The sequence below is a fragment of the Saccopteryx leptura genome, chromosome 6 (assembly GCF_036850995.1).
Source record: "Saccopteryx leptura isolate mSacLep1 chromosome 6, mSacLep1_pri_phased_curated, whole genome shotgun sequence".
Lineage (NCBI taxonomy): Eukaryota > Metazoa > Chordata > Mammalia > Chiroptera > Emballonuridae > Saccopteryx > Saccopteryx leptura.
The window spans coordinates 122129435-122156978 of NC_089508.1; the positions used below are offsets into that span (position 1 = coordinate 122129435).

Below are 27544 nucleotides of genomic sequence, written 5' to 3' on the forward strand. Positions count from 1 at the left end.
TGTGTGCCCTGGCTGGGAATCGAACCCGGGACTCCTGCACGCTAGGCTGACGCTCTATTACTGAGCCAACCAGCCAGGACCTTTTTTTTTTTTTTTTTTTTAGAAGCAGAGAGAGTCAAAGGGACAGACAGGAACGAAGATATGAGAAGCATCAATCATGAGTTTTTCATTGCGCATTGCGACACCTTAGTTGTTCATTGATTGCTTTCTCTTATGTGCCCTGACTGCGGGTCTTCAGCAGACTGAGTAACCCCTTGCTCGAGCCAGTAACCTTGCGTCCAAGCTGGTGAGCTTTGCTCAAACCAGATGAGCCCGCGCTCAAGCTGGCGACCTGGGGTCTCAAACCTGGGTCCTTGGCATCCCAGTCCGATGCTTTATCCACTGCGCCACCACCTGGTAAGGCTGTATTTTTAACTAGTGGCAAAATTATTGGCTCCCTGATCTCGTTATTCCTAATCCCCTTTTCCTTTTATATCTCTATTAGAAAGTCTGGAAAGGCTTACAGTTTCATTTCTTGACCTTTCTTTGAACCAGAGGTGATCATCGAATAAACTGTCACCAAAAGATGAATACAGTTGGCTGTGGAATTCTGTGGTTTTGTTAGTTGTATGAGAATCAGATACGAAAGGCTCTGCCTCCTTCTCCCCTTTTCCTGTTAAGAAATAGTCCCATAGCCTTGAAGTACACTGTCCACCTTATTACCATGAGTGAAAGACCAAAAGAATCAGAGATCTTGGTATCATGGACTGACTCAGTGGTCGGCAAACCTTGGCTCGTAAGCCACATGTGGCTCTTTGGCCCCTTGAGTGTCGCTCTTCCACAAAATACCATGTGTGGGCGTTACCTTGATAAGGAATGTTCCTACCTATATAGTTTAATTTAAAAAAATTTGGCTCTCAAAAGAAATTTTGATTTTTATACTGTTGATATTTGGCTCTGTTGACTAATGAGTTTGCCAACCACTGGTAACTGAACCAATCTGGTAGCCACCAGCTCCCCTACACTTTGAACTCTATAAAAAAAAATAAATCCCTATTTGAAGAACCATTGCTACTAGAACCTTCTGTTGCTTAAAAGTAGACAACAGGGCCCTGACCGGTTTGCTCAGTGGTAGAGCGTCGGCCTGGCTTGCGGCAGTCCCTGGTTCAATTCCCGGCCAGGGCACACAGGAGAAGCGCCCATCTGCTTCTCCACCCCTCCCCCTCTCTTTCCTCTCTGTCTCTCTCTTCCCTTCCCACAGCCAAGGCCCCATTGGAGCAAAGTTGGCCCAGGCGCTGAGGATGGCTCTATGACCTCTGCCTCAGGTGCTAGAATTGCTCTGGTTGCAGCAGAGCATCGCCCCCTGGTGGGCATGCCGGGTGGATCCCAGCCGGGCGCATACGGGAGTCTGTCTGACTACCTCCCCATTTCCAACTTCAGAAAAATTAAAAAAAAAAAAAAAAAGTAGACAACAGTTCTACCTGTTATACATGAACAGAAGATTTGACAGAAAAATTAAAAGTCTATATATATATGTATTTTATTTTGAGAATACATTTATTAAAGCTGGGAACAGTGAAACAAGGATAGAAGCAACAGGAGAAAGCCTAGGTGGGGCTGTTGTTGGCTCACTGAAAAGTCAGAAAAGAGGAGGCCTTGGAGACAGGTTTAGAGGGCTAGTCCAGGATGAGATGCCACTGCCCATTGCTTCCCTGGTTGCAAATCTTGTGGGGTCCTTCAGAGTTTAGGAGATACACACTTGTGGGGGAGGGAAAAGGTGCAGGCATACTCCTGGGAAAGGGAGCATGCCTAGATTAATTTCTTTTTAAGTGAGAGGAGGGGAGATAGTGAGACAGATTCCCACATGTACCTCAACAGGGATCCACCTAGCAACCTCCATCTGGGGCCAGTGTTTGAATCAACAGAGCTATTCCTCAATGCCTGATGCCGATACTCAAACCAGTGGAGCCACTGGCTGCGAGAGGGGAAGAAAAGCAACTGATTGTGTCTCTTGATTGCACTGACTGGGGATCAAACCTGGGACATCTGCACTCCAGGCCGATGCTCTATCCACTGAGCCAGGGCTAGATTTTTAAAAATTCCAACCTTTCTCCATTGTCTTGTTCAAGAGTCAAACAAAATTTTAGTAACCAAAACACACTTTCAATAAAACTTTATGTGTATATATGTAAATAAACAATGAAGCAGCACCAAGAACATTTGTAAAATTTCATTGTAGTTTTACGCATGGTTATTGAAAACTTTAAAACTGTTCATCAGAAATTAGATGGGATTATCCAGAGATACTGCAGATATTCAAATCTATATACTCTTCTGCATATCAACTTGAGTTACATAGGTTAACATAATGTTGAAGATGTGATGCAGTCTGCACATGTTGGCATTGTGCTTCCTGAGACAGGCAGCCTTTTATCAAAAGTATCTTCTATCCCTGAGAGATCGGCTACATCAAGATGGCTCATCAGCTAAATCACGTTGGTCAAAATACCTAGTAAAGAAATAATTGAATTCATGCTTAAAGATACTAATGCAGCACCACTAATAATAACAGCAGAAGACTGCAAGCAATCCAAATGTCTCCATCAGTAAGGGGACTAGTTGAATAAACTACAGTACATCACTTATACAGTGGAAGACTATGAAGCTTTTACAACAAAGGAATGAGGACAATATCTACTGCTACAGTGTGATTTCCAGGGTTTATTAAGTGGAAAAAAAGTACAGATTGGTATGTTTAGTATGGTGTGCTACCTTTTTTGTAAGCATGTGTAGGAATGCAGATATATATATTTGCTTATAGTTTTAAAAATAATGAGTGGAATGCCAGACCAGGCAGTGGCGCAGTGGATAGAGCATCATACTAGGACACAAAGGACCCAGGTTTGAAACCCCGAGGTTGCCGGCTTGAGCATGGGCTCATCGGGCTTGAGCGCAGGGTCGCTGGCTTGAGCCCAAAGTTGCTGGCTTGAACAAGGGGTCACTCGCTCTACTATAGCCCCCCTCCCCCGTCAAGGCACATATGAGAAAGCAATCAATGAACAACTAAGGTGCCGCAACAAAGAATTGATGCTTCTCATCTCTCTCCCTTCCTGCCTGTCTGTCCCTGTCTCTCTCTCTGGCTAAAAAAAAAAAGAAAAAAAGAAAAAAAAAAAAGAGTGGAAGGATAAACCAAAAATTAATAAAATGGATACTACAGCCTGACCAGGCAGTGGCTCAGTGGAAGAGTATTGGACTGGGATGCGGAGGACCTAGGTTCGAGACCCTGAGCTTGCCAGCTTGAGTGCGGGCTCATCTGGTTTGAGCAAAAAGCTCACCAGCTTGGACCCAAGGTCACTGCCTTGAGCAAAGGGTTACTCGGTCTGCTGTAGTCCCACAGTCAGGGCACATATGAGAGGGCAGTCAATGAACAACTAAGGTGTCACAATGAAAAGCTGATGATTGATGCTTCTCATCTCTCTCCGTTCCTGTCTGTCTGTCCCTATTTAACTCTCCGTCTCTGTAAAAAAAAAAACAAAAAAACAAAAAATAAAAAAAAATAAAATGGATACTACAGAAGAGAGCAAAGAGGCTAGAGAAGAGAAAGATGGATTCTGAGATACTCCAAATGTACCCTGAATTGTAGTTTTACCTTTGGAACAATGTAAATATTTTATGTAGTTATAAAACAAGATGAAATAAAAAAGAAAATCATGAATCAGACTCCACAAAATGAAGTGTCCTATATATCAAGTTGGTGGCATAACCACACAGAATAATTTCAAGTGACCTTAAACATGGTGTTCTGATACAGGTTTCCAGAAAGATATACCAGGGAGAAAAAAACTGCAAAGAAATTTTAAAATTACTTAAGGATTTTTACTGTCAGAGACACTGGTAGTATTTTTATTCTGAAACTGTTATGTGCATACTACTGGTAAAAGCCATAAATGTTAATATTGTTAGAAACCAACATTTTCAGCATAGGAGTAAAGAAAAAGAAAAAATCACATAATCTTAAATTAAAACTGGAATATCAATTTGAACTTTTATTTATCTCTTTCTAAAAAACATGTAGTTTCTAGCTCTGTTCACTGAAAAGGACTTAATGCAGTGAAACAATATTGAAAACAATAATCCAAAACAGAAACAACCTTATCTGTCATCTTTTGGGATTGCTAGGCCACAACTTCATTATTCCAAAAGTCAGTAAATAAAGGAAAAGAATCTAGCGTGTATCCTTATTTTGGGTTGGGGTAGGGGAGGCTGTATTTTTTTTTTATGGCCATTTTTTTTTATTTTAATATTAATTTTTAGAGAGGAGAGAGAGAGGGAGAGAGAGAGACAGAGAGGGAGAAAGAGGAGAAAGAGACAGAGAGAGAGAAGGGGGGAGGAGCTGGAAGCATCAACTCCCATATGTGCCTTGACCAGGCAAGCCAGGGTTTCAAACCGGCGACCTCAGCATTTCCAGGTTGACGCTTTATCCACTGTACCACCACAGGTCAGGCGGGAGGCTGTATTTTTAGGGTAACTAAATTGTTGAAGGGAAGTTGGTTTGTAGAAAAAACTTCTAGCTATAGAGAAATAGAAAAACCAACATTTTAGCATCCTAATGAAATAATGGATCTATGCAACAATCATCAATGGCTGACAAAACCAACAGGTAAAAACGTATGGACTTTACCTGAACACAATGATCAACTTTATCAACACTAAACATGGGATAACTAGACTCGTGTGCTTCCTGATGTAATACAACAGCATCCATGGAGTCTTGTCAAAAAATAATATGTAATCAAGCTGCTAGACCTACCTACCAGTTTATAGAAAATACAGAGGCTATATAAATACATTAAATATAACCCATGAAGATTTAGTTGTCAAAACCAAAATGTGAAATTTTACAAGTCAAAGGACCCAGTTTTTTCAACAAATGACCAAAAAAAAACAAACCCACGGGGTTGATGGGGAAACTTAAGAGACAACAAATGCAATAAGTGCATCTTAGTTTTAAACAATTCATAATTAAAAGACATTTTTGAGACAGAGAATATGAAACATGGATGAGACATCAGATGATACTGAGTTATTAAATTTATCAGGTGTTGTACTAGTATTATAATCATGTTTTTAAAAAGCTCTCATCGCTTTGATACATACTAAAGGAAGAAAAATGCCCTTAAAATACATGAACAAAAGAGAAGGAATAAATGAAACACCCTGGTGAACAGTTAATTATCGAACATGGGTGATGAATTCATCTGGGAGGGATTTTTTACTACGTTTGTATGTGCTTGAAAATCTTAATAATAAGCTTAAAAAATAATCATTGGTAAAATAATTAAGGTAGCTATTGGATCCTGTTTGAAAAGGATTCCACTCATTTGAGTAGGTATTGCTATGAATTAGCAGTTATTGCCTTAAAGCTACCAAAACAAAACTAACAGTAAAAAACATGAGACAGCCTGACATGTGGTGGTGCAGTCGATAGAACGTTGAGCTGGAACACTCAAGCTGTATACCATATAGCCTAGGTATGCAGTAGGCTATATATCTAGGTTTGTATGACTACCCTCTATGATGTTTCCACAATGATGAAATTGCTTAATGATGCATTTCTCAGAATGTGTCTCCAAAAGCCTGTGCTTGCCCTTTGACTTATTTCTAGGAATTTAACCTCAGGAAATAATGGAGCTCTATGTCTAAGGACCTTCACTGTAGCATTATTTATAGGGAAGCACTAAGAGAACTATGATATATATATATTATATTACCCCTCAATTTTCTCTACTGTAAAATGTAAATAATACTCTCCACCACCATTGATAATACTATGACAAAGCAAGAAGCCAAAGATTACTTACCTGCTAACCAAGCAGATTAATAAATTCAAAGCAGGAATCCTCTCATCATCTTTGTTGTTCTAAAAAAAGAAAAAAATAGGAAGCCACATGTGGCAGAACTCAAATGTAATGTTCCCTCCTAATATTTTGGAAACATTTTTATTAGATGACAGTAAAAATCATGTGGTAATAAGAAACCTCAAAGAAAAACGACAAAACTGTTGAATTAATGATCCCTCAAGAAATATCTAAGATCATCTTTTAAACAAATATCCTTAACAGGGAAAATAAATAAGAATTGAGGGTTCTAAGGAGAATACCTTTGGAGAACTCTTTTTCTAGTTCCAAGTAGAGCAGCGCTAAAAGCCTATATTTTAACTACAGAAATGAAAAAAGCATATAAAAATATTTTGAAGAACTTAAAACTGAGATAAAGTGAAATTCTGGCTTCTAGCATAAGACATACCAGTAACATTCCAGATCAAGGCTCTCAATTATGATGGAAGTAGTTCCTGAACTATATACATTTTAGAGAGTTCACTTTAAATATTTGTTAAATCGACATACCTAAGACAAATGGAAAGTAGTCTTACAGAGTATGAAATTTATTTTTATACATTTCAAATAGTCACTTTAACCTATTGAGTAGTGTTATAACAGACATATCAGATATTAACTCAAACTTGGGACACATGTCCATGGTGTTACTGTACTCAATTCTTCTATGTGCCAAGCAGTATATGGGCCAAAGTTGAATAAAACATTACCTGGAAATAGCATAGAAGATGAAATATCCACATATTAGCTTTTTTTTTTTTAAGTAAGAGGTGGGGAGACAGACTCCTACATGCAACCCAACCAGAATCCACCTGGCAGCCCCTATCTGGGGCCAGTGCTTGGACCAACTGAGCTATCCTCGTGCCTCAATGCCTGAACCAATCAAAACACTGGCTGAGAAAGGGGGAGAGAGAAAAAGGGGGAGAGGGAGAAGAGAAACATATGGTCACTTCTCATATGTACAATGACAGGGGATCAAACCTGGGATGTCCACAAGCCGAGCCAATGCTCTATCCACTGAGCAAACTGGCCCAGGCCCACATATTAGCCTTAATGAAAGAAAAAAATGTGTAAAGGGCCACAAAACAATACAAAGTATACTGGGAAATCAGAGGATGGAGAGATTTTTTTCAGTTGTTGGGATCAGAGAAGGTATCATAGAAAATGGTGAAATATGAGCCAGATTGTTAGAAGTAAACAATATTTAGATGCTCATTGGAAGAGACTGAAAAGGGCTCTTTGGCAGAGGGAATAAAGTCTAGGGACAAAGCATGAGGAATATTCAGTGAGTAGCAAGTACATTTTATCTGGAATAAGGCCATTAAGTTAGTTTGCACCATGGTAGTCCAATGAAAGTATTTTGGAGTAGTCAATGGACAACAAGTTTATATTTTGTGGCCTGACTAGGCAGTGGTGCAGTGGATAGAGCATCAGCCTGGGATGCAGAGGACCCAAGTTTGAAATCCTAAGGTCGCCAGCTTGAGTTCAGGCTCATCCAGTTTGAGCATGGGCTCACCAGCTTGAGCGCGGAGTTGCTGGCCTGAGCATGGGATCATAGACGTGACGCCATGGTCCCAGGCTTGAGCCCAAAAGTCACTGGCTTGAAGCCCAAGGTCGCTAGTTTGAGCCCAAGGACTGTGGCTTGAGCAAGGGGTCACTGGCTCGGATGGAGGACCCCCCACTCCCGGTCAAGGCACACATGAGAAAGCAATCAATGAACAACTAAGGTGCAGCAATAAAGAACTGATGCTTCTTGCCTGACCAGGCGGTGGCGCAGTGGATAGAGTGTCGGACTGGGATGCGGAAAACCCAGGTTCGAGGCCCCCGAGGTCGGCAGCTTGAGCGCGGGCTCATCTGGGTTGAGCAAAAAAAGCTCACCAGCTTGTACCTAAGGTCACTGGCTCGAGCAAGGGGTTACTTGGTCTGCTATAGCCCATGGTCAAGGCACATATGAGAAAGCAATCAATGAATAACTAAGGTGTCTCAATGAAAAACTAATGACCGATGCTTCTCATCTCTCTCTGTTCCTGTCTGTCTGTCCCTTTCTCTCCCTGTCTCTGTAAAAAAAAAAAACACAACAAACTGATGCTTCTCATCTCTCTTCCTTCCTGTCTGGCTGTCCCTCTCTCTGCCTCTAGCTTAAAAGAAAAAAAAAAAAAGAGTTTACATTTTGTCGAGGGGAGAGGAGGGATGACAAAAAATCAAAAGAGGGCTTACCTTGGGCTTTAAATGAATTTTTACTGTAATGTTTAATGCATGAGTTAGAGCAGGGGTCTCAAACTCAACTCAGCATGTGGGCCGCAGAGCAAGATGCTAGAGAAATGAAAAATACAAGTAGGCCCCTAGGCTTACTTAAGTTTATCCAAAATATTTTGAACTTCGTGGATTAGTCTGCGGGCCGCACAAAATTGTTCGGCAGGCCGCGAGTTTGAGACCCCTGAGTTAGAGGAAGGGTCTGACTGAAGAAATTCAAATCAATTATTGGGTCAGAGACTGCTAGGTGACTACTCCAGCTTCTTATCCCCCCTTACTATGAAGCTCACTTTTAGCTAGGCACACTGCCACCCAGGTAGAAGCAAACATTTCCCGTAGTTGCTTATGGCCATGCGACTAAATTCTATCAATGAGCTATACAGCCAGATGTGCCATGGAACCTCTGGGAAGGCTCTCAAGGAAGATGATAACCACCTTCTCTTCTTTCCAACTGCTTATAATGAAATATAGTACAATAGCTGACGCTCCAGCAGCCGTCTTGGACCAGAAGGTGAACTGAGAATGGAAACCATGAGTGGCAGACTCGAAGACCTGGGTTCCTGCCATCCTAAATCTGATCAGCCTACCTTCAGACTTTATCTGAGAAAAAGTTGTCTTAACTAAGCTACTGTTATTTGGGGTTTTTCTATTATGTGGCCAGGTCTCACTTTGACTAATAAAATAGTCCGTGTTTTCTTATTTCAATGGAATCCTGCTTTATTACCGTGTTACAACTTACCACTAAGAGCCTCACTTCAGAGCACCGTCTTGCAAGCTGCCGAATCAGTGAGTGAGCCTCAGGTAATAAAGGCTTTTCAAGACAAGCCAATAAAGCATAAAGCCATCTTCCCTAAACAGAATTTTAAAAAGTAGTAATTAGGAAAATATCGCACTGTCATGTTTTAACTTATTTTTTTAATGTTTAAATTTGTGTGTGGTTATATGCTATGAATAAATTCACAGAACATTTAACTGTATTATGTTTGGATGTAGGTAACAAAGGGTCATCTAGATAGCACAGTGATATCTTTTCTATCTTCTTTTTTTTTTTTCTTTTCTATCTTCTAACTATAGACACAGAACATTAGATACTTCAAAATAGTTTTACACCCAAAGAGTTCATTTCAGAGATTCTTATTACAATTATAGTCCTAATTCATAGGTAGAAAACTACATTAAGATGTGTATAAATCCTTAAAAAATAAAGATATATTTTTTTCTTTGCCCTCTATAGACAGATACACAAATTATTTTATAATTTTATAACTTTTCTCTCTGGGTCTATACAAAGGAACTATATTCTCTAGATGACATAATATAAATATTTTGATACTTCTATAAATACTATGGCAAGCTAAATTTATGCCCATCCCCTTTTAAAATGGGTTTTTATTTTTAATTACAAAAGTAATATATACATAATGCAGAAACTTTCTCAGCATGGTATTTATATACTCTTTAACCAAGCACTTATACTTTCCTGTCACTAGTGGTTTATTCTTTCTTTACCCAAATTTTGTGAGAGTATAACGATAGACATTATACCCCTAGAACGTACGAGGAGCTTCATTAAAATATTTGTGGAATGAATGTTTCACTGTGGATTCACCATAATTTACTTAACCAATTTCCTGTTGTTGAGCACTTAAGATGTTTAATTAGTTGCTATTATATATTATATAAAAAGCAGTGTGGGCCTGACCTGTGGTGGCACAGTGGATCAAGCACCGACCTGGAACGCTGAGGTCGGTGGTTCAAAACCTTGGGCTCGATCCTTTTTTGGTTCATAAGTGTGATGATTGGGTGTTCACGCTTTTGTGTGACATGTGCCTCCCTCAAACCTTGTTATGACGTCGGCACATTACCCGTCTGACGTGGAAAAAAAAAAAACAAAAAAAACCTTGGGCTTGCCCGGTCAAGGCACATATGGGAGTTGATGCTTTCTGCTCCTCCCCCCCTTCTCTCACTCTCTCTCTCTTCTAAAATGAATAAATAAATAAAAATAATTTAAAAAAACAGCAGTGTGATAAATATCCTTGAACTTAAGTTTTAGAGCATCTCTGATTGATTTCTTGGACTAAATTCCTAGAAATGAAATGATAATATCGAACGGTATATATGTTTATAAAAGTTCCTGAGCTATAATCACTAAATTGTATCCCAGAAAGGTTATATCAAATTATATTTCCATCAGGCCCTGGCTGGTTGGCTCAGCGGTAGAGCGTCGGCCTGGCGTGCGGGGGACCCGGGTTCGATTCCCGGCCAGGGCACATAGGAGAAGCGCCCATTTGCTTCTCCACCCCCCTCCTCCTTCCTCTCTGTCTCTCTCTTCCCCTCCCGCAGCCAAGGCTCCATTGGAGCAAAGATGGCCTGGGCGCTGGCTCCTTGGCCTCTGCCCCAGGCGCTAGAGTGGCTCTGGTTGCGGCAGAGCTATGCCCCGGAGGGGCAGAGCATCGCCCCCTGGTGGGCAGAGCATTGCCCTTGGTGGGCGTGCCGGGTGGATCCCGGTCGGGCGCATGCGGGAGTCTGTCTGACTGTCTCTCCCCGTTTCCAGCTTCAGAACAATACAAAAAAAAATTAAAAAAAATTAAAAAATAAAAAAATTTTCATCAGTAGTGTATGTAACTGAGTTTATTCTGAGCAACACATCACTCTGGAGAAACCTGAAGGGTATTGGAACAAACCTGAAATAGCATATTTTATGCAATGTACAAAGTTACTTCTGGAAGGAGCTAACTACAGTCGTCCCTCGCCATATCGCAGTTCACTTTTTGCGGTCTCACTGTACCGCAGATTTTAAAATTGTATATATCTAATTTTGTATCGCAGCTTTTTCACTATATATTGCAGGATTCTGTGGTATATAGGTATTTTTATCTATTTATTTAATTATTTTTGCAGTAAAATAAGCAAAATAAGTGTGGTAAAGGTTTATAAGAGTGTGGGGAGGGTTTATAAAGCCTTAAAATACATATAAATAGTAAAACAAATATAAGGTTGCTACTTCGTGGATTTTCGCCTATTGCGGGGGGTTCTGGAACCTAACCCCTGTGATAGACAAGGGACCATTGTAATCAATACAAATTTTTCTTAAACAAAAGAATCCATATCCAAGTTTCTTTTACCAACAGTGAGCGAAATATTCTTCTACATGATAAAAGCTATTACACATTTCAACTTGACTCAAATTTTCAGCCCTACATTTACTATGTAAAGATAGTATACAGGTCAAATGGTCTCTACACTCTGACTTTGCTTAACCCTCTGATTATCTTAGGCATAATTATGCTGAAAGGTTCCTTTCCTCAAAGTTAATGAGCACACTGTGACAATACTAAAAATTAAAAGCACAGAATCCAAGCCCAAGTAGCCAAAATCTTCCTACTTAATAGCTTCCCACTTGGATGATAAATAAGGCTGCATTTCTCAATCAACTAATAGACACGTAATACCAGGTAATTTTAGAAAGGTCCCTTTTTCCTTTGCTAGTTGATGATATGCAAACTTACTGTGACAAATGTTTTTACTTTAAACACTGATATTCTCAAAACTAGAGTTCTAATGGTATGGTTATTTGGATAGAGGAATTAAACATTGCTGATTTAAAAGACAGATTACTTAAAATAAGACTCAAAAGATTAATCCAGTTAAAATTTAGTAAATCAGTTGTCAGTGGTTCAGAAATACTTTAATGGTTCCTCTGGCTACACTTTTTGGTGATGTGCTTTCATTAATTAATAGGAAAAGCCAAACTTATCACCCTCTTGAATGTGTAATCTTGCAACAAAATTAAAGAATTAAAAAACAAAGTTAAAATAAATATTGAACATATAAAATATATTTAATAAATATTTAAATAAGATTAAATATTATTTAAATAAGTATAAAAGAAAAGGAAAACAGGTAAGTAATACTGATCACTACCCGAGAGAAAGAAATGATATGAAATTTAAAGTTCGGTATCTAGCTCTGGTTGGATAGCTCTGTTGTAGAGTATCATCCTGATATTCAAAATTGTAGGTTTGATCCCTGTTCAGGACACATATAGGAACAGATCCATGTTTCTGACTCTCTCCCTCTTCCTCTCTCTAAAACCAGTAAATTTTAAAAGTACTTTTAAAGCTCAATATCTAGATTCCAGTGACTAAGTAGCATAAGAATATGAACAAAGTTGAAGTATGTTGATGGTATAGTTAATATAGCAACACATGGGAAAAATACTGTTTCACTAGTATTAAAAGAAATGTAAATTATATTGACTTTGAAATACTACTACAAATTCACCAAATTTGAAATACACAGATTACAAAATGTTAGATTGAACCACTATATGGAATTACTGATAATCAAATGCTTTTAACCTACAACAAATGGCAATTGCATATGGTTCAACTTAAAGTAAGGTTTCAAAGAGACCTAACTTTAAGCATCTATTGCTGATACATTATAAATTCATTCATTTCTTCTGGAAAATAATCTGGCAGAATGTGACAAAGGTTTATAAAACCTTGATCCAATAATTCTACTCTAGAAATATCTTAAGAAATTAGTATAAATGTTTATATTTTAGTCATGACTATAAAATACAAGGAGGAACCCAAATAGTCAATAATGAGAATCAATGCAGATGATAAGACATTAAAGCAATGGCAATTATGTGAATTGCACTATCATATAGAAATATATATATGAAATGTAGCCAGAAAAAACCAAAATGTATATATGTGTATAATACATTAATGTTATACATTAATTATAACTATGTAAAAGACAGGTTGGACCACTGAATCAGAAATGATGATTTTAAACATGAAATTTTCCCTTAAAAAGTACATATTATATAGTAGAGATTTAAAAGAAAGAAAATATAAAAATTTAAACTGAAAAGTCTAGTGATATATTTATAGAAGACTTATCTAAGCCCCTTGGCTGAATGGCAGGCTGGGAAATTTACACACTGTACTGTAATTCTGGTTCACCTGTTTCACCTAGCAGACTCTAAGCTTCTGGAGGGCAAAGATTATATCTTACATATTGACAGAGAGCTTTGGAGCCTCAGATACACTATTTGCAAATATCTACAACTGTTAAAAATACTTGTTTCTAAAAATTAAATCTAATTTCAGATGATAAAACTTATAGGAGACTAAGTAGGTAATTTATATAATGTCCACCAAAATTACCCAACTTTGAAGATAAAAATAAAATGAGCTGTGCCTATAAGGCAATAAAATAGAGGAGCAGTGTAGTATAGATAAGAGTATAGTCAGACTCATTGCCTGGGCATGAGTCTCAGTTCTGCCATTTAGGATCAATGTGATCTTAAGCAAGTTATTAAATCTCTATATGTTCCAGTTTCCTATCTATAAAATGAAAATAATAGTTGATAGGTTACTAGAGGATTCAACAAGCTATTACATACAAAGTCCTTAGAACAATGCATGACACAGCCTGACCAGGTAGTGGCGCAGTGGATAGAGCGTTGGACTAAGATGCGGAAGAACCCGGGTTCGAGACCCTGAGGTCGCCAGCTTGAGCGCGGGCTCATCTGGCTTGAGCAAAAAGCTCACCAGCTTGGACCCAAGGTTGCTGGCTTGAGCAAGGGGTTACGTGGTCCGCTTCTGCTGAAGGCCCGCGGTCAAGGCATATATGAGAAAGCAATCAATGAACAACTAAGGTGTCACAACAAAAAACTGATAATTCATGCTTCTCATCTCTCTCCGTTCCTGTCTGTCTGTCCCTATCTCTCTCTCTCTCTGTCCCTGTAAAAACAAACAAACAAACCCCCCCCCCCAAAATCCGAAAACAATGCATGACACAAAGTGCTATTACTGTTGTTATTTTTTTGAGTTGGATTTAGAAATGTATTTCAAACTTCCTTAAGCCAGTGCCACTGAAAATAGGGTCTGCAGACTGGTTGCTAGTCTGTGCCGTTTGTTACTGGCTGCAGTGAGATCAACAGCTTGTCTCAGGACAAAAATCAACTGTTTGACACTTTTTTCTCCCTTAAAGCAGGATTTTCCCAATGAAGAAAGTAGTATATAGAGTTATATTCTAGTTTAAGTTCATTATTTCACTACAAACAGGTATAGCTTGCATCATACAGAGTTATATATATTGTGTGTATATATATATAGTGTGTCCGTAAAGTCATGGTGCACTTTTTTTTTTTTTTACAGGGACAGAGAGAGAGAGTCAGAGAGAGGGATAGATAGGGACAGACAGACAGGAACGGAGAGAGATGAGAAGCATCAATCATCAGTTTTTCGTTGCGGCACCTTAGTTGTTCATTGATTGCTTTCTCATATGTGCCCCGACCACGGGACTTCAGCAGACCGAGTAACCCCTTGCTCGAGCCAGCGACCTTGGGTCCAAGCTGGTGAGCTTTTTGCTCAAGCCAGATAAGCCTGTGCTCAAGCTGGCGACCTCAGAGTCTCGAACCTGAGTCCTTCTGCATCCCAGTCCTACGCTCTATCCACTGCGCCACCGCCTGGTCAGGCCATGGTGCACTTTTGACCGGTCACAGGAAAGCCACAAAAGATGATAGAAATGTGAAATCTGCACCAAATAAAAGGAAAACCATCCCAGTTTCTGTAGGATGATGTAGCAGCATGTGTGCAAACACAGATGATGACATAACATGGTATATACAGCGGAGCAGCCCACGGCCATGCCAGTCAAGATATGGACTGGCCATGCCAGTCAAGATATGTGGCTCGCCAAATTCGAATCTGTGACCAAAGTGCAACATGAATATCAGCGCATTTATAACGAAGCGCCACCACATAGGAATAGCATTATTCGGTGGGATAAGCAGTTTGGTGGAGAAACCCCGTTCTGGTAGGCCATCAGTCAGTGAAGAGTCTGTAGAGGCTATACGGGATTAGCTACCTAAGGAGCCCTAAAAAATCTGTGCGTGAGCCCACATCGAACTGCACTGAATAGGTATGAAACTGGGAGAGTTTTCCTTTTATTTCGTGTAGATTTCACATTTCTATCGTCTTTTGCTGCTTTCCTGTGACCAGTCTAAAGTGCACCATGACTTTACGAACACACTGTATATATATAATACATACATATCTATAAATACTGTAGAATCCTATCTCATATATAAGTATAGATAATTTCATCTGAATTATGAAAATAAAAAGATGTAACACTACCAATTCTGGAGTAAAATCTCTTTCTCCAAACCAATTACTCAGATATTCCAAGACACTGGTTACTGTTGCCTAAAAAGGTGGGGGAGGAGGTGGAAGAATTGCATTAATAGTAAAATACTGACAGGTTCAACATGAGTTTCATTCAGTTAGTTAAAAAGCAATTCTGTTATTTAAAGTGACCCCATTTTTTAGATTTCCAGCAAGAACTATGACTCTGTTTAGTAATTTGATTAGATGGCTCATACAGTGAGAAGAGGCCATTAAGGCAATTATTCTTATACACTTTTAAGTATCAGTATCATGGTTTAAATCCTAGGACTTAGTTTGTAACTACTAACTTAGTTTATCACTACTTGAAAAATTCCATGTGCTCTTAAAAAAGGTCTTTGAATAAAAACTTTCACTTATTTTCATTAAAACAAAATACAAATCTAAACAGAAAGTAAGCTACAGAAAAATCTGTTTTAAAACTATACAGACAGGCCCTGGCCGGTTGGCTCCGTGGTAGAGCGTCGGCCTGGCGTGCAGAAGTCCTGGGTTTGATTCCCGGCCAGGGCACACAGGAGAAGCACCCATCTGCTTCTCCACCCCTCCCCCTCTCCTTCCTCTCTGTCTCTCTCTTCCCCTCCCGTAGCTGAGGCTCCACTAGAGCAAAGATGGCCTGGGCGCTGGGGATGGCTCCTCGGCCTCTGCCCCAGGCACTAGGGTGGCTCTGGTCCCAACAGAGCGACGCCCTGGAGGGGCAGAGCATCGCCCCCTGGTGGGCAGAGCATCGCCCCCTGGTGGGCGAGCCGGGTGGATCCCGGTTGGGCGCATACGGGAGTCTGTCTGTCTCTCCCCGTTTCCGGCTTCAGAAAAATACAGAAGAAAAAAAAAACAAAGAAAAAAACTATACAGACAGAATTTATCAAATTGTTGAAAATATTCTCTGGCTTATTCCTATAGAATTCAACACTTAAAAACACTGATAGAGTTTAGTGTGACTACTATAGTATCTTAATGCAAATGACCAAGTAACTGAAACTGTCAGCCAGTATAATTTATGACAGAGTATGACTCTTTAAAATGTCATCTTCCAAGGGTATCCAATGCAAGACAAAACAATCAAACTTTTTAGATGGTCTTTAAATGGCTAATAGAGTTACTCATCTTAAAAGTCTAAAAAAACCAAAATCCCTATTTCTATCCTTTTTCCAAGAAATTTATGTAGTGGTTAAATTTTGAGGGAGTCAATAGGTATATGTGAATTTTTGACTACAAGGGATCAGTGTCCCTAACCCCCGTGTTGTTCAAGGGTCAACTCTATTTCATTCATAATGGAATATGTAGGATATCTGGAACTAGAAACAGCAATCTAACCTTAGTATTTACTTCAAACTCCAGAATCTAAGATTTATAACTGAAATGAATACAATTAAATACTGTAGTTTAGCACCATGATTAAGAGAATCAGTTCTAGAATGAAATCACCTGGGACTGAATCCCTGTGCTGCCATTAAAACTTGCTGAAAAACTACCTGCCAAGTTACTTAACCTCTAATTTTGTTTCTTCTTCTCTAAAAAAGGGTAATAGTAATAACTTCCTACAGTAAGGATTACATAAGAACAGTTAAAGAATTTGGGACAGCGTCTTGCATAAATATTCAGTAAATTTATTCAAATACTTTCATACACATCACAAACAGAACACTACATATATTCTTATTATTAAATGGATTTTACCTGATTCATTCTGCTAACAATACTAAGCAAGGGAGGAAAACCAATCTGAAAGAAAAATGAGATTGCAATTTACTAAATATATAGTATTATAAGGGAGGAATTTATTTTTTTTCAAACTGGTTAATTTCACATCACACTGTTATTTAGAAATAAGAAATGGCTAAAACAAAATTACTTTACTGCCTAAAATGTCTTGAAATCTGAATATATAAATTTAAAAATTATTTCAGTAATTGAAATGTTAAAGTATGCCATTTTTTTAAAATGATACTGATATATTAATACTATGACATTAATATGTGATATAAACTTTAAAAAATCTTTAGCTAAAGCTAGTATTTTTAGGAATTAAGGGCATTTGAATTGGAATAACTTTTTTTCTTTTTTAAGCAGATTTTAAAATTTATTCATTTTAGAGAGGAGGGGGGGGAGAGAGGGAAAGGGAGAGGGAGAGAGGGACAGAGAGAGAGAGAGAGAGAAGGGGAGAGGAGCAGGAAGCATGAATTCCCATATATGCCTTGGCCAGGCAAGCCAGAGTTTTGAACTGGAGACCTCAGAGTTCCAGGTCTACACTTTATCCACTGCACCATCACAGGTCAGATCGAATGACTTTTTCAAACCTAATGTGAATCAATTAAAAAATATCTACTTTGAAGTTTAATGCTGCGAGCCTTGATTATGAAATAAGTACTGACTTATGAGAAACTTAAGAGGACATGCATTCAAGTTGAATAACTTTTGCATCTTTATTTTTTTAAGGTTTTCGAAAAATTTTTATTTATTGATCTTAAAGAGCGAGAAGAAAGGAGAGACAGAGACATGGATCTGTTCCACCCATCCAGGCATTCATTGGTTGAATTTTGTATGTGCCCTGACCGGGTATTGAACCCCCAACCTTGGCCTATCAGGATGACATGCCAACCAACTGAGCTACCCAGTAGGCCAAACTCTTGTATCTTTAACTGGTCCTTTCACGTGGCATATGTAATTTGTATGTATTTTATGAATAAATTTTAATTCTTTATTAAATTAAAACAATGTAATATATACATTAGGGATTATCCAAAAGAATAGATCACATGAGAAACAGTGCCACATCAGCACCCCAGGAAATTTGAATTTATTTTCACTCCCACCACATGTGTGAGAGTGCCTGTTTCCCCAGTCCCACCAACACAGTAGACTAAGCTTTCTTTTCCAATATATTACCTGAAAAATAGCAGCTCAATGTACTGTAGTTACGTTACATTTATATTACAAGACAGTTTGTGCATCTTCTCATATAAGAACAATTTGTATTTCCTTTTCTGTAAGATGTTTATTTGTATTCTTAGACTATTTTTTATTTAAAAAATTTTTAAATTGAGTTCTTGGTCTTTTTTGTGATTTTTTGGAGCTTATACATTTTGGAAATAAATTAATTTTAAATAGGAAAAACACAATGTGGTACCACATAGCAAACAATAAATACCGATTCAACATAACAAGAACAACGTCATATAGGGAGTTAGTAGTAATGCAAATGTATTCAAAGAGTTCCACAGACCACGCAGACTTCAGGGCAGGTGAATCCTGAAGGATAAGAAGGACTTGCCCACATAATTTATGAAGCCATGTGAAATTTAAATATACTCTCAACATTTCATCTCCAGAGTATACAATTTACTAAGAATTTTTAAATATGTCTCTAATTGTGTCATATATGTATTTTCCTGTTTCCCTGACTATTCATTACTCATTGTTTGACTAATCATTGAAAAAAAAACCCAAATCCTGGCTCTGACTGGTTTAGCTCAGTTTGTTAAGAGAGTTGTCCCAAAACAAGAAGATTGTGGGTTTGATCCCTGATCAGGGCACCCACGGGAAGCAACCAATGAATGCACACTGAGTGGAACAACAAATGAATGCTTCCCTTCCCCCTCCCCTCACTCTCCCTTCCTCTCTCTGTCTCTCTGAAAATAAAAAAAAAGAAATTAAGCCCTGGCCAGATAGCTCGATCAGTTGGAGCACTGTCCCAGAGTGTGAAGATTGCTGGCTCGAGTCCCCGGTAAGATATGAAGCCAACCTAAAAAACATCACAACACATTGATCACATTCAGAAACTGGGATACCAATTTTTCTTTTCTTTTTTTTTTTTTTTGGTATTTTTCTGAAGTGAGAAGCAGGGAGGCAGAGAGTCAGACTCCCGCATTTGCCCAACCGGGATCCACCCAGCATGCCCACCAGGGGACGATGCTCTGCCCATCTAGGGCATTCTTCCATTGCAACTGGAGCCATTCTAGTACCTGAGGCAGAGGCCATGGAGCCATCCTCAGCGCATGGAAAAACTTTGCTGCAGTAGAGCCTTGACTGCCAGAGGGGAACAGAGAGACAGAGAGAAAGGAGAGGGGGAAGGGTAGAGAAGCAGATGGGCGCTTCTCCTGTGTGCCCAGGACTTCCATACTCTGGGCCGATGCTCTACCGCTGAGCCAAATGGCCAGGGCCTGGGATGCCAATTTTTAAGTAAGAGAGATAATAAACTAAGGGGTTGGTGAACATTTTCTGTAAAAGGACAAACTAAATATTTTATGTTTTGCAGGCCATACACTGTCTTAGTCACATATTATTAGTTTTTGTTTTACAATCCTTTAAAAATATAAAAACCAAAGCCCTAGCCGGGAAGCTGTTTGTTACAGCATCATTCTAATGTGTCAGGGTTGCAGGTTTGATCCCTGGTCAAGACAAGAATCAACCAATGAATGCATAAATGCACAAATAAGTGGAACAAATCAATGTTTGTTTCTCTCTATATATAGCTCCCTTCTCCTTTCTCTAAAATTAACAAATAAATAAAAAACCATTATTAGCTTTCAGCTGCACAAAAATTAGGCTGTGGACTGGATTTGGACCAGGCTGTAGTTTGTTGACCATTTATACTACATGATGTACCAAAACTAGAATACTTTTTGTTTTGTTTATCCACTTATCACCTACTTGTATATAATCTATTCCAGGATTTTCATTTTCAGCAGGTCCAACAGCCCCTTCAGAACATAACCTTTCACCCAGACAAAATTTTTTCCAGCCTTCTTCATCTTCAGATTTTGGCTAAAAGGAAAACAACAACAAATTTACTTATTTCTATGTATTTTTAAAATACTGAACTGTGAAACAAAAAAAATGAGGATATCCATATTTTCCTACCACCTCAACATGAAGATATGGTTCCTATTATGGATTGAATTATGTCCTTACAAAATTCATCTGTTGAAAACCTAACCTCAGGATATGACTGACTGTACTTGGATACATGGCCTTTATAGAAATGATTTAGGTAACCTGAGGCTGTAGAGTGGGCCTACATTCAATCTGACTGGTGTACTTGTGAGAAGAGGAAATGTGGACACCCAAAGAGACTGAGGATACATGTGCACAGAGAAAAGACGATGTGAGAACACAATGAGAAGACAATCTGTGCAAGCCAAAGACAGAGGCCTTGAGATAAACCAAACCTACTGACACCCTGACCTTAGACTTCTAAAGAACTGTGAGGAAGTAAGTTACTATTTGTTTTTTGTTTTTTTAATTTTTTTAAAAGATTTTATTTATTCATTATAGAGAGGGGAGAGAGAGAGAGAGAGAGAAGGGGGGAGGAGCAGGAAGCATCAACTCCCATATGTGCCTTGACCAGGCAAGCCCAGTGTTTTGAACCGGTAACCTCAGCGTTTCCAGGTTGACGCTTTATCCACTGCGCCACCACAGGTCAGGCAGTTACTATTTGTTAAGCTAACCAGTTTGTGGTATTTTACTATGGTATTTATTATTGCCCTAGCAAACGAATACAGTACCCAAGAGGTCACAACATATGTGGGACATGTTTAGTGTGGCGCACACTTTAATGGACATTGACAAGCAAGGGTACATACAAAAAAGGATGATAAAGATGGAAACTGGTATAAAAAATGCACTAAGAATGTTTCTAAGAATGATGGATGTTTGTTCGAGGGAAGGAGACATGATTATATATATACTTCACATACTCGATGGGCTGTCCAGTCAAAGAAGAAATAGATTGATTCTACATTGCCAGATGGAAAAACCAGGAAAAGGGGGAGAAGCATTCAGTGCAATTTAACTATCTTAACAAAATTATTATTATTATTATTTGTATTTTTCTGAAGCTGGAAACAGGGAGGCAGTCAGACAGATTCCCACATGCGCCTGACCAGGATCCACCCGGCACGCCCACCAGGGGGCGATGCTCTGCCCATCCGGGCGTCACTCTGTTGCGACCAGAGCCATTCTAGCGCCTGAGGCAGAGGCCATGGAGCCATCCCCAGCGCCAGGGCCATCTTTGCTCCAATGGAGACTCGGCTGCGGGAGGGGAAGAGAGAGACAGAGAGGAAGGAGAGGAGGAGGGGTGGAGAAGCAGATGGGTGCTTCTCCTGTGTGCCCTGGCCGGGAATTGAACCCGGGACTTCCACACGCCAGCCCGATGCTCTACCACTGAGCCAATCAGCCAGGGCAAAATTATTTTTATTTGTACACATCACTTTGCACTTTGTATTGCAAAGGTGCAATTTTTTCCCCATGAGGATAAATAGCTTCCATTAGACTCTCAGGATGAAGATGAGGCCCCTAAAAGGTTAGTCTGCTGTTCTGAAACAATGTATCCACCTTTCCATATTACTCCATTAAGACTGAGATTATTTCTGCTGTAGGTAGCACTGCATACCCTGATTACTAAATATAGTAGGTGTTTTATAGACGAATGGTTCAATCAATGGATTGATCAATCTGTTTATATTTACACAGGTTTTTTTTTTTAATTTAATTTATTTATTTATTTTTTACAGAGACAGAGAATGAGTCAGAGAGAGGGATAGACAGGGACAGACAGACAGGAACGGAGAGAGATGAGAAGCATCAATCATTAGTTTTTCGTTGCGCATTGCAACACCTTAGTTGTTCATTGATTGCTTTCTCATATGTGCCTTGACCGCGGGCCTTCAGCAGACCAAGTAACCCCTGTCGGACCCAGCGACCTTGGGTTCAAGCTGGTAGGCTTTTGCTCAAACCAGATGAGCCCGCGCTCAAGCTGGCAACCTCGGGGTCTCAAACCTGGGTCCTCTGCATCCCAGTCCGATGCTCTATCCACTGCGCCACCGCCTGGTCAGGCTATTTACACAGTTGACAGAGTGTGCTTTAAAATATTTCATTTTATTATTTTTGTTTACATTGGCCATGATGAACCTATGTTACTGCTACATAATACAGTATTCCTGTTTTGATGAATCATAATTTATTGAATCAATTTTGTTAGGTCATTTCATTTTTAAAAAATATTTTATTTATTCATTTTAGAGAGAGAAGAGAGAGAGAGAGAGAAGGGGGGAGGAGCAGGAAGCATCAACTCCCATACGTGCCTTAACCAGGCAAGCCCAGGGATTCGAACCAGCGACCTCAGTATTCCATGTCGATGTTTTATCCACTGTGCCACCACAGGTCAGGTGAGTCATTTCATTTTTGACAAAATTATATCACCATAATGTTATTGATGTGGCTTCTTTCTGAGTTAGTAAGCACGTACACAAAGTCCTTACACTAAGCAAGAAAAGAATAATATATCTGAGGGTGGAGGGTGGGAGAAGAGTGTAAAAAAGGTCAAATATAAGGTGACAGAAAATGATTTGACTTTGGGTGATGGGTCTACAACATAATTGACTGTTCAAATGATGTGGAGATGTTTACCTGAAATCTATGTACTCTTGTTAATCAATGTCACCTTTTTAAATTTCATTTTCTAAATTAAATATATATATATACTTAACTAACCTCCACCTCACAGAATAGTGAAAGGCTTTCGAGTCAGACAAACTTCAGTGGCTACCATCTATACCTCTTATGAGTAAAATGGTCTAGGTCAAGTAATGTCAGTTTCTTTTACACTTTTTTTAGAGCAGAACTTCCAACTGGTATGGAGAAGCATAGAGAGAGGCCATATACTGAATCACTCAGCTATCAGCTGGTAGACCATGGAAGATTATGCAAGCAGCCTCTTCCATTTACCCTAATGTGACACCATGTAAAAGATGTTAGGAAGAACTGCCTAGAAGCTTCTAAAATCTGAAATCTATGAACTATTTAAACCTGAGCACAACTGTATGCATAGGTGCATTTTGTCCCTCTGAAGATAAACAGCTTTCATTTGAATCTCAGGAAGAATATGAGACTCCTTTAAAGATTAAAAATATTGCCTTGGAGCACACCTAAAATTAATATAATATTGTACATCAACTATAACTGAAATATAGACTAAAACAAAAAGAGAGAAAGAGAGGAATATAAAAACTAAAATTTAAAACCTTTCACAAATAAAAAAAAGTACTGCCCTGGAACAACTGTCCATCTCTTCCCAACTTTCTTTTTTATTCATTAGTCCAGATATATCTACTAAAGAGCTTAATATTATTTCTAAACTGATAAAATGAAGGAAATACTACTTTCCCATATGCATGACAAGCTTTACTAAAATGTCACTAATATTGGCACCATTATCTCATCAGGAAAGTCAGATAAGCCTTTACTCAATCTTTTTGTAAATACTGAAAATGTATTTATTTCCAAAAAACCAATGTCTAGAAGAACCCTTAAAAACTTGTAGAGGTTAGTCTAAGGCCGTACCACCCTGAACGCGCCTAATCTCGTCTGATTTCGGAAAAACTTGTGGAGGCTTAACAATTACCTATCCATAATCTCTCAAAAATGCTGTGGATCCAAAGTGTTATAAAAATAGCACCTTGCATTACTGATTTTACATTTTTCAGGCCACTAATATAATGAAATTGTTACTATTAAAGGTAGATGAGAAAGAAAGAAAATAATATGGACTAAGTCAATGAATCTTTAAAGACTGGAAGTAAATATGGACTATTTCCAATAGGAATACACTGTATAAATTAAACAGAGGATCTTACATACCATGGTCACATTACTATCCAACTGTTGTGATTTCCAGTGACTTCTATGTCTGTTCACACTCTAGAGGAAGAAGAGTTAGACACTGACTTTTAGAGAATGGATAACAAAAAAGAAATCAATTACTGCACATTTTAATAATCCTAAAACTTGGAAAATATAGTGTTTCAAACTGTATTATGTCTAATGATTATAATAATAATTTGGTAATTGAGTCATACATATTCTTTGTGTGTGTGTGTGTGTGTGTGTGTGTGTGATAGAGACAGAGAGACAAAGAGAAGGACAGACAGGGATAGACAGACAGGGGAGAGAGATGAGAAGCATCAATTCTTCGTTGCAGCTCCTTAGTTGTTCATTGATTGCTTTCTCATACATGCCTTGACCCAGGGGGCTACAGCAGAGCGAGTGACCGCTTGCTCAAGCCAGCGACCTTGGACTTCAAGCCATTGAACTTTGGGCTCAAGCCAGCGACTATGGGGTCAAGTCTATGTTCAAACCAGCGACCCTGTGCTCTAGCTGGTGAGCCCGCGCTCAAGCCAGATGAGCCTGCGCTCAAGCAAGCGATCTTGGGGTTTCCAACATGGGTCCTTTGCATCCCAGTCCAACGCTTTATCCACTGCGCCACTGCCTGGTTAGGTCATACTCTTTTCTTTAAACTTCAGAATCACAAATTTTATTTTTCCAACTAAAGTTTAAGAACTGAGATAAATCTGAGGGATGGAGGAATTTAATGTGATTAAATGATTAAAGTACACTTACCTGTCGAACAGTTGAAAATTGTGACGCTTGTTGCTGTTGCCACTGGAGTGTGGGGGAATATCCTTTGGGAGCAGGTTGGCATCCTGAAAGCTAGAGATCAGTTCATCAACGTTAGTGTTGTAACTAGAATCTCATACCTCTGCAAAGTGAAAGTAAAATTAACATGAACAGTGAATAATAAATGATTAAGACTGTACAAAAAATAATAAAATAATTTTTGCTTATGCAGAAAAGTAGGTAGCCACTTTACTGTTTATGTTGTGTTTAAAATGTTAGGAAAAGATCCTTATTTAGTCATTTTAATAAGAGCAATCTGGAATGGTTTATAGTAGTAGTTTCTAGGAAATCTAAATGTTATGTGCCCTGAAGATATAATCTAATCATACCTTTCTAAAATAGCAAAATAGTTTGAAACAAAGAGATATATTACAAATAAACAATTTCAGTATAGGCAGAACATACTCAAATAATTTAAGACATTTGACTTTGAAAGGTCATGAGAATGTAAACTCTATAAGGGCCAGGACCTTGTCTGTCTTATTCTGTTTTTTTTTAAAACTTTTTTTATTTATTTTATTTATTCATTTTTAGAGAGGAGAGAGAGACAGAGAGAGAGAGAAGGGGGAAGCATCAACTCCCATATGTGCCTTGACCAGGCAAGCCCAGGGTTTCGAACCGGTGACCTCAGCATTTCCAGGTCGACGCTTTATCCACTGCGCCACCACAGGTCAGGCCTGTCTTATTCTGTTTTGTTTCCAGTGCCTGGCACTACCTAGTTGGTTAGTAAACAATGTGCTGGTTAAATGAATAGCTAGAAGAGGTGTATTTCTTGTTTTTTATTCTTAAAAAAATAATAATCCAGTCAAAATCTGAACATGCACACTACACTAAGAATACAGTCCAATAATAATGATGCCGATAACTGGAAAAAGTTACTTAAAAATAAAGGTTAGCATAAGTAAACTACTTAAAGACTTCACTGGGATTGGATTATGTCCCTAAAGCATGAAGAACAAATCTCTTGAATGCCAGAGTTACTGAAAGCCTCTGAGGGCAATAAATGCCAACTGTCCTTTTGGAGGAAAAAGTACAAGCAAATATCTAACTTCCTAGGGAAAGCTGTCAAATCTTATTATCTCCATCACAACTGATACTATACAGGAAAATGCTCAGTCTTTTAATTCGGGGTGGGGGTGTAAAAAAGTGACCTGACGGTAATAAAACTCACAGAAACATTCACACTTTGCTTCCTTTTCAACTTCTTTGGTTCAATCTGAGCTACCACAACATCTGGACATTGAGCAGCTTCAATCCTACAAATAATAAATGCAAGAAATGTGATTACTATCGTGCTTTGCTCATTTGTAGTAACACAAGCTATCCATTTCTACAGTTCATTATGAAATCAGAAAAACATTTCGGAATCACAGTTGAGGTGCTCATCAATATATTTCTGAATTTATCTGGATTGAAAACAAGGAAATCTACCCATTTTGCCATGGGTAATCAAATTTAATATAATTAAGTTCACAGAAACTTTCCCACGTAAAGATGTAATTAAGTGATCCTGATCCGACCCGAACGGGAACAAAGACGGGGTTTTACCACCGACAGTTCAAGCAGGAAACCCGGCACTTGCCCAGGGACAGAAAGGACGGACCAGCCCACCCGCACACGCCAAGGCACTCACTGGACCCGCCTCAGGTATTCCTGAGGCGTCCTCGGGGGTATGGAGGGATCGAAACCTTCTGTCAAGTCGCAGGGCTCCACTGGCAGCAGCCGAGGCATCAACTCTTCCACTGCAGACTCCGCCGGTAGCCACGCCATGGTTTACAACCCAGCCAGCCCTACGTCTGGGTCACGGCGCAGGCGCACAAGCAGGCACCTTCGGCGCGGAGTAGAGCAAGCGGCCCGGTTTAAGGAGCGCAATTGCGCATGCGCAAACCTGCTGCTAAGTGTAAGGTTAAGGCTCCCGCGGTGTAATGAAAACTGCGAATGTAGTTCACCGCAGTCGCGCCTCTGAAATGTTTCTGCGGGTTCTCTGTTCTACCGTCTGATGCTATCTTCTAAGGCTAGGTAAAGACTGAGGGTTATTAACTTTTATGCGTCCCTAAAAGTGAGGGAGTCTTAAATTTTGGGGGGATTAATGAGCAATATTACTGTAATTACTTATTGACCTTTAAATTCTTAAACCCCTGGAAGACAGGTTTCATATATTTCCTCGTTTAATTTTTATAACTTTTTGAAGTAGGTAGTATTATCTCGGTCTTTTTTTCTTTTTTTACAGGGACAGAGAGTCAGAGAGAGGGATAGATAGGGACAGACAGGAACAGCAAGAGATGAGAAGCATCAATTATCAGTTTTTCGTTGTGACACCTTAGCTATTCATTGATTACTTTCTCATATGTGTCTTGACCGCGGGCCCTCAGCAGACTGAATAACGTTACCAAGCTGGTGAGCTTTTTGCTCAAGCTGGTGACCTCGGGGGTCTCAAACCTGGGTCCTCTGCATTCCAGTCCGAGGCTCTATCCACTGTGCAACCGCCTGGTCGGGCATTGTCTCGGTCTTCTTTGGGAGGAAATAGACCAAAAGAAGGGTTAAGCACAACAACTATAACTTTCTCCAAAAGGGGAAGAGCCAATTCCAACCCAAATTTATCTGAGGACAAATGAACAAAAATTTAATTTTCCAGAGCAATCTCTCGTTATTGGCTACTTGAAGAATCACTTTATATTTATCTGAAATGAATAGCACTCTTAGAGTAGCCATCTTCCCCCCCCCCCCCCCCAGAAAGAACTCTACTTAAATATA

The 27544-nt window shown here is 39.1% G+C and overlaps 2 protein-coding genes and 1 non-coding gene across 4 annotated transcripts in view; 2 read left to right on the forward strand and 1 right to left on the reverse strand.

The window, feature by feature from the left end:
- Positions 1-22376, forward strand: part of TRAPPC6B (trafficking protein particle complex subunit 6B) — a 60137-nt gene extending 37761 nt beyond the window's left edge. Inside the window, exon 6 of one of the 2 annotated variants that reach the window (XM_066343235.1) lies at positions 22358-22376. In XM_066343235.1, coding sequence (XP_066199332.1) covers positions 22358-22359 — 2 coding nt within the window. In that variant the 3' untranslated portion in view covers positions 22360-22376. Of the gene's footprint in view, positions 1-17773; positions 17835-22357 lie in introns of those variants that run through there. The other variant, XM_066343234.1, reaches the window with a different exon arrangement.
- Positions 1529-26596, reverse strand: GEMIN2 (gem nuclear organelle associated protein 2). The gene is made up of 10 exons (XM_066343232.1): positions 26424-26596; positions 25962-26046; positions 24734-24823; positions 23975-24034; positions 19988-20101; positions 17015-17059; positions 15293-15361; positions 8869-8979; positions 5841-5899; positions 1529-2488 (listed from the first exon to the last, which is right to left on the reverse strand). Exons 1-10 carry the CDS (start codon positions 26558-26560, stop codon positions 2449-2451), a joined length of 810 nt encoding a protein of 269 aa, XP_066199329.1. The 5' UTR covers positions 26561-26596; the 3' UTR covers positions 1529-2448.
- LOC136377989 (small nucleolar RNA U13) lies at positions 9901-10004 on the forward strand. The gene has a single exon (XR_010746581.1). It is a non-coding gene; the product is annotated as a small nucleolar RNA U13 (small nucleolar RNA).
- Positions 26597-27544: the final 948 nt, after the last annotated feature.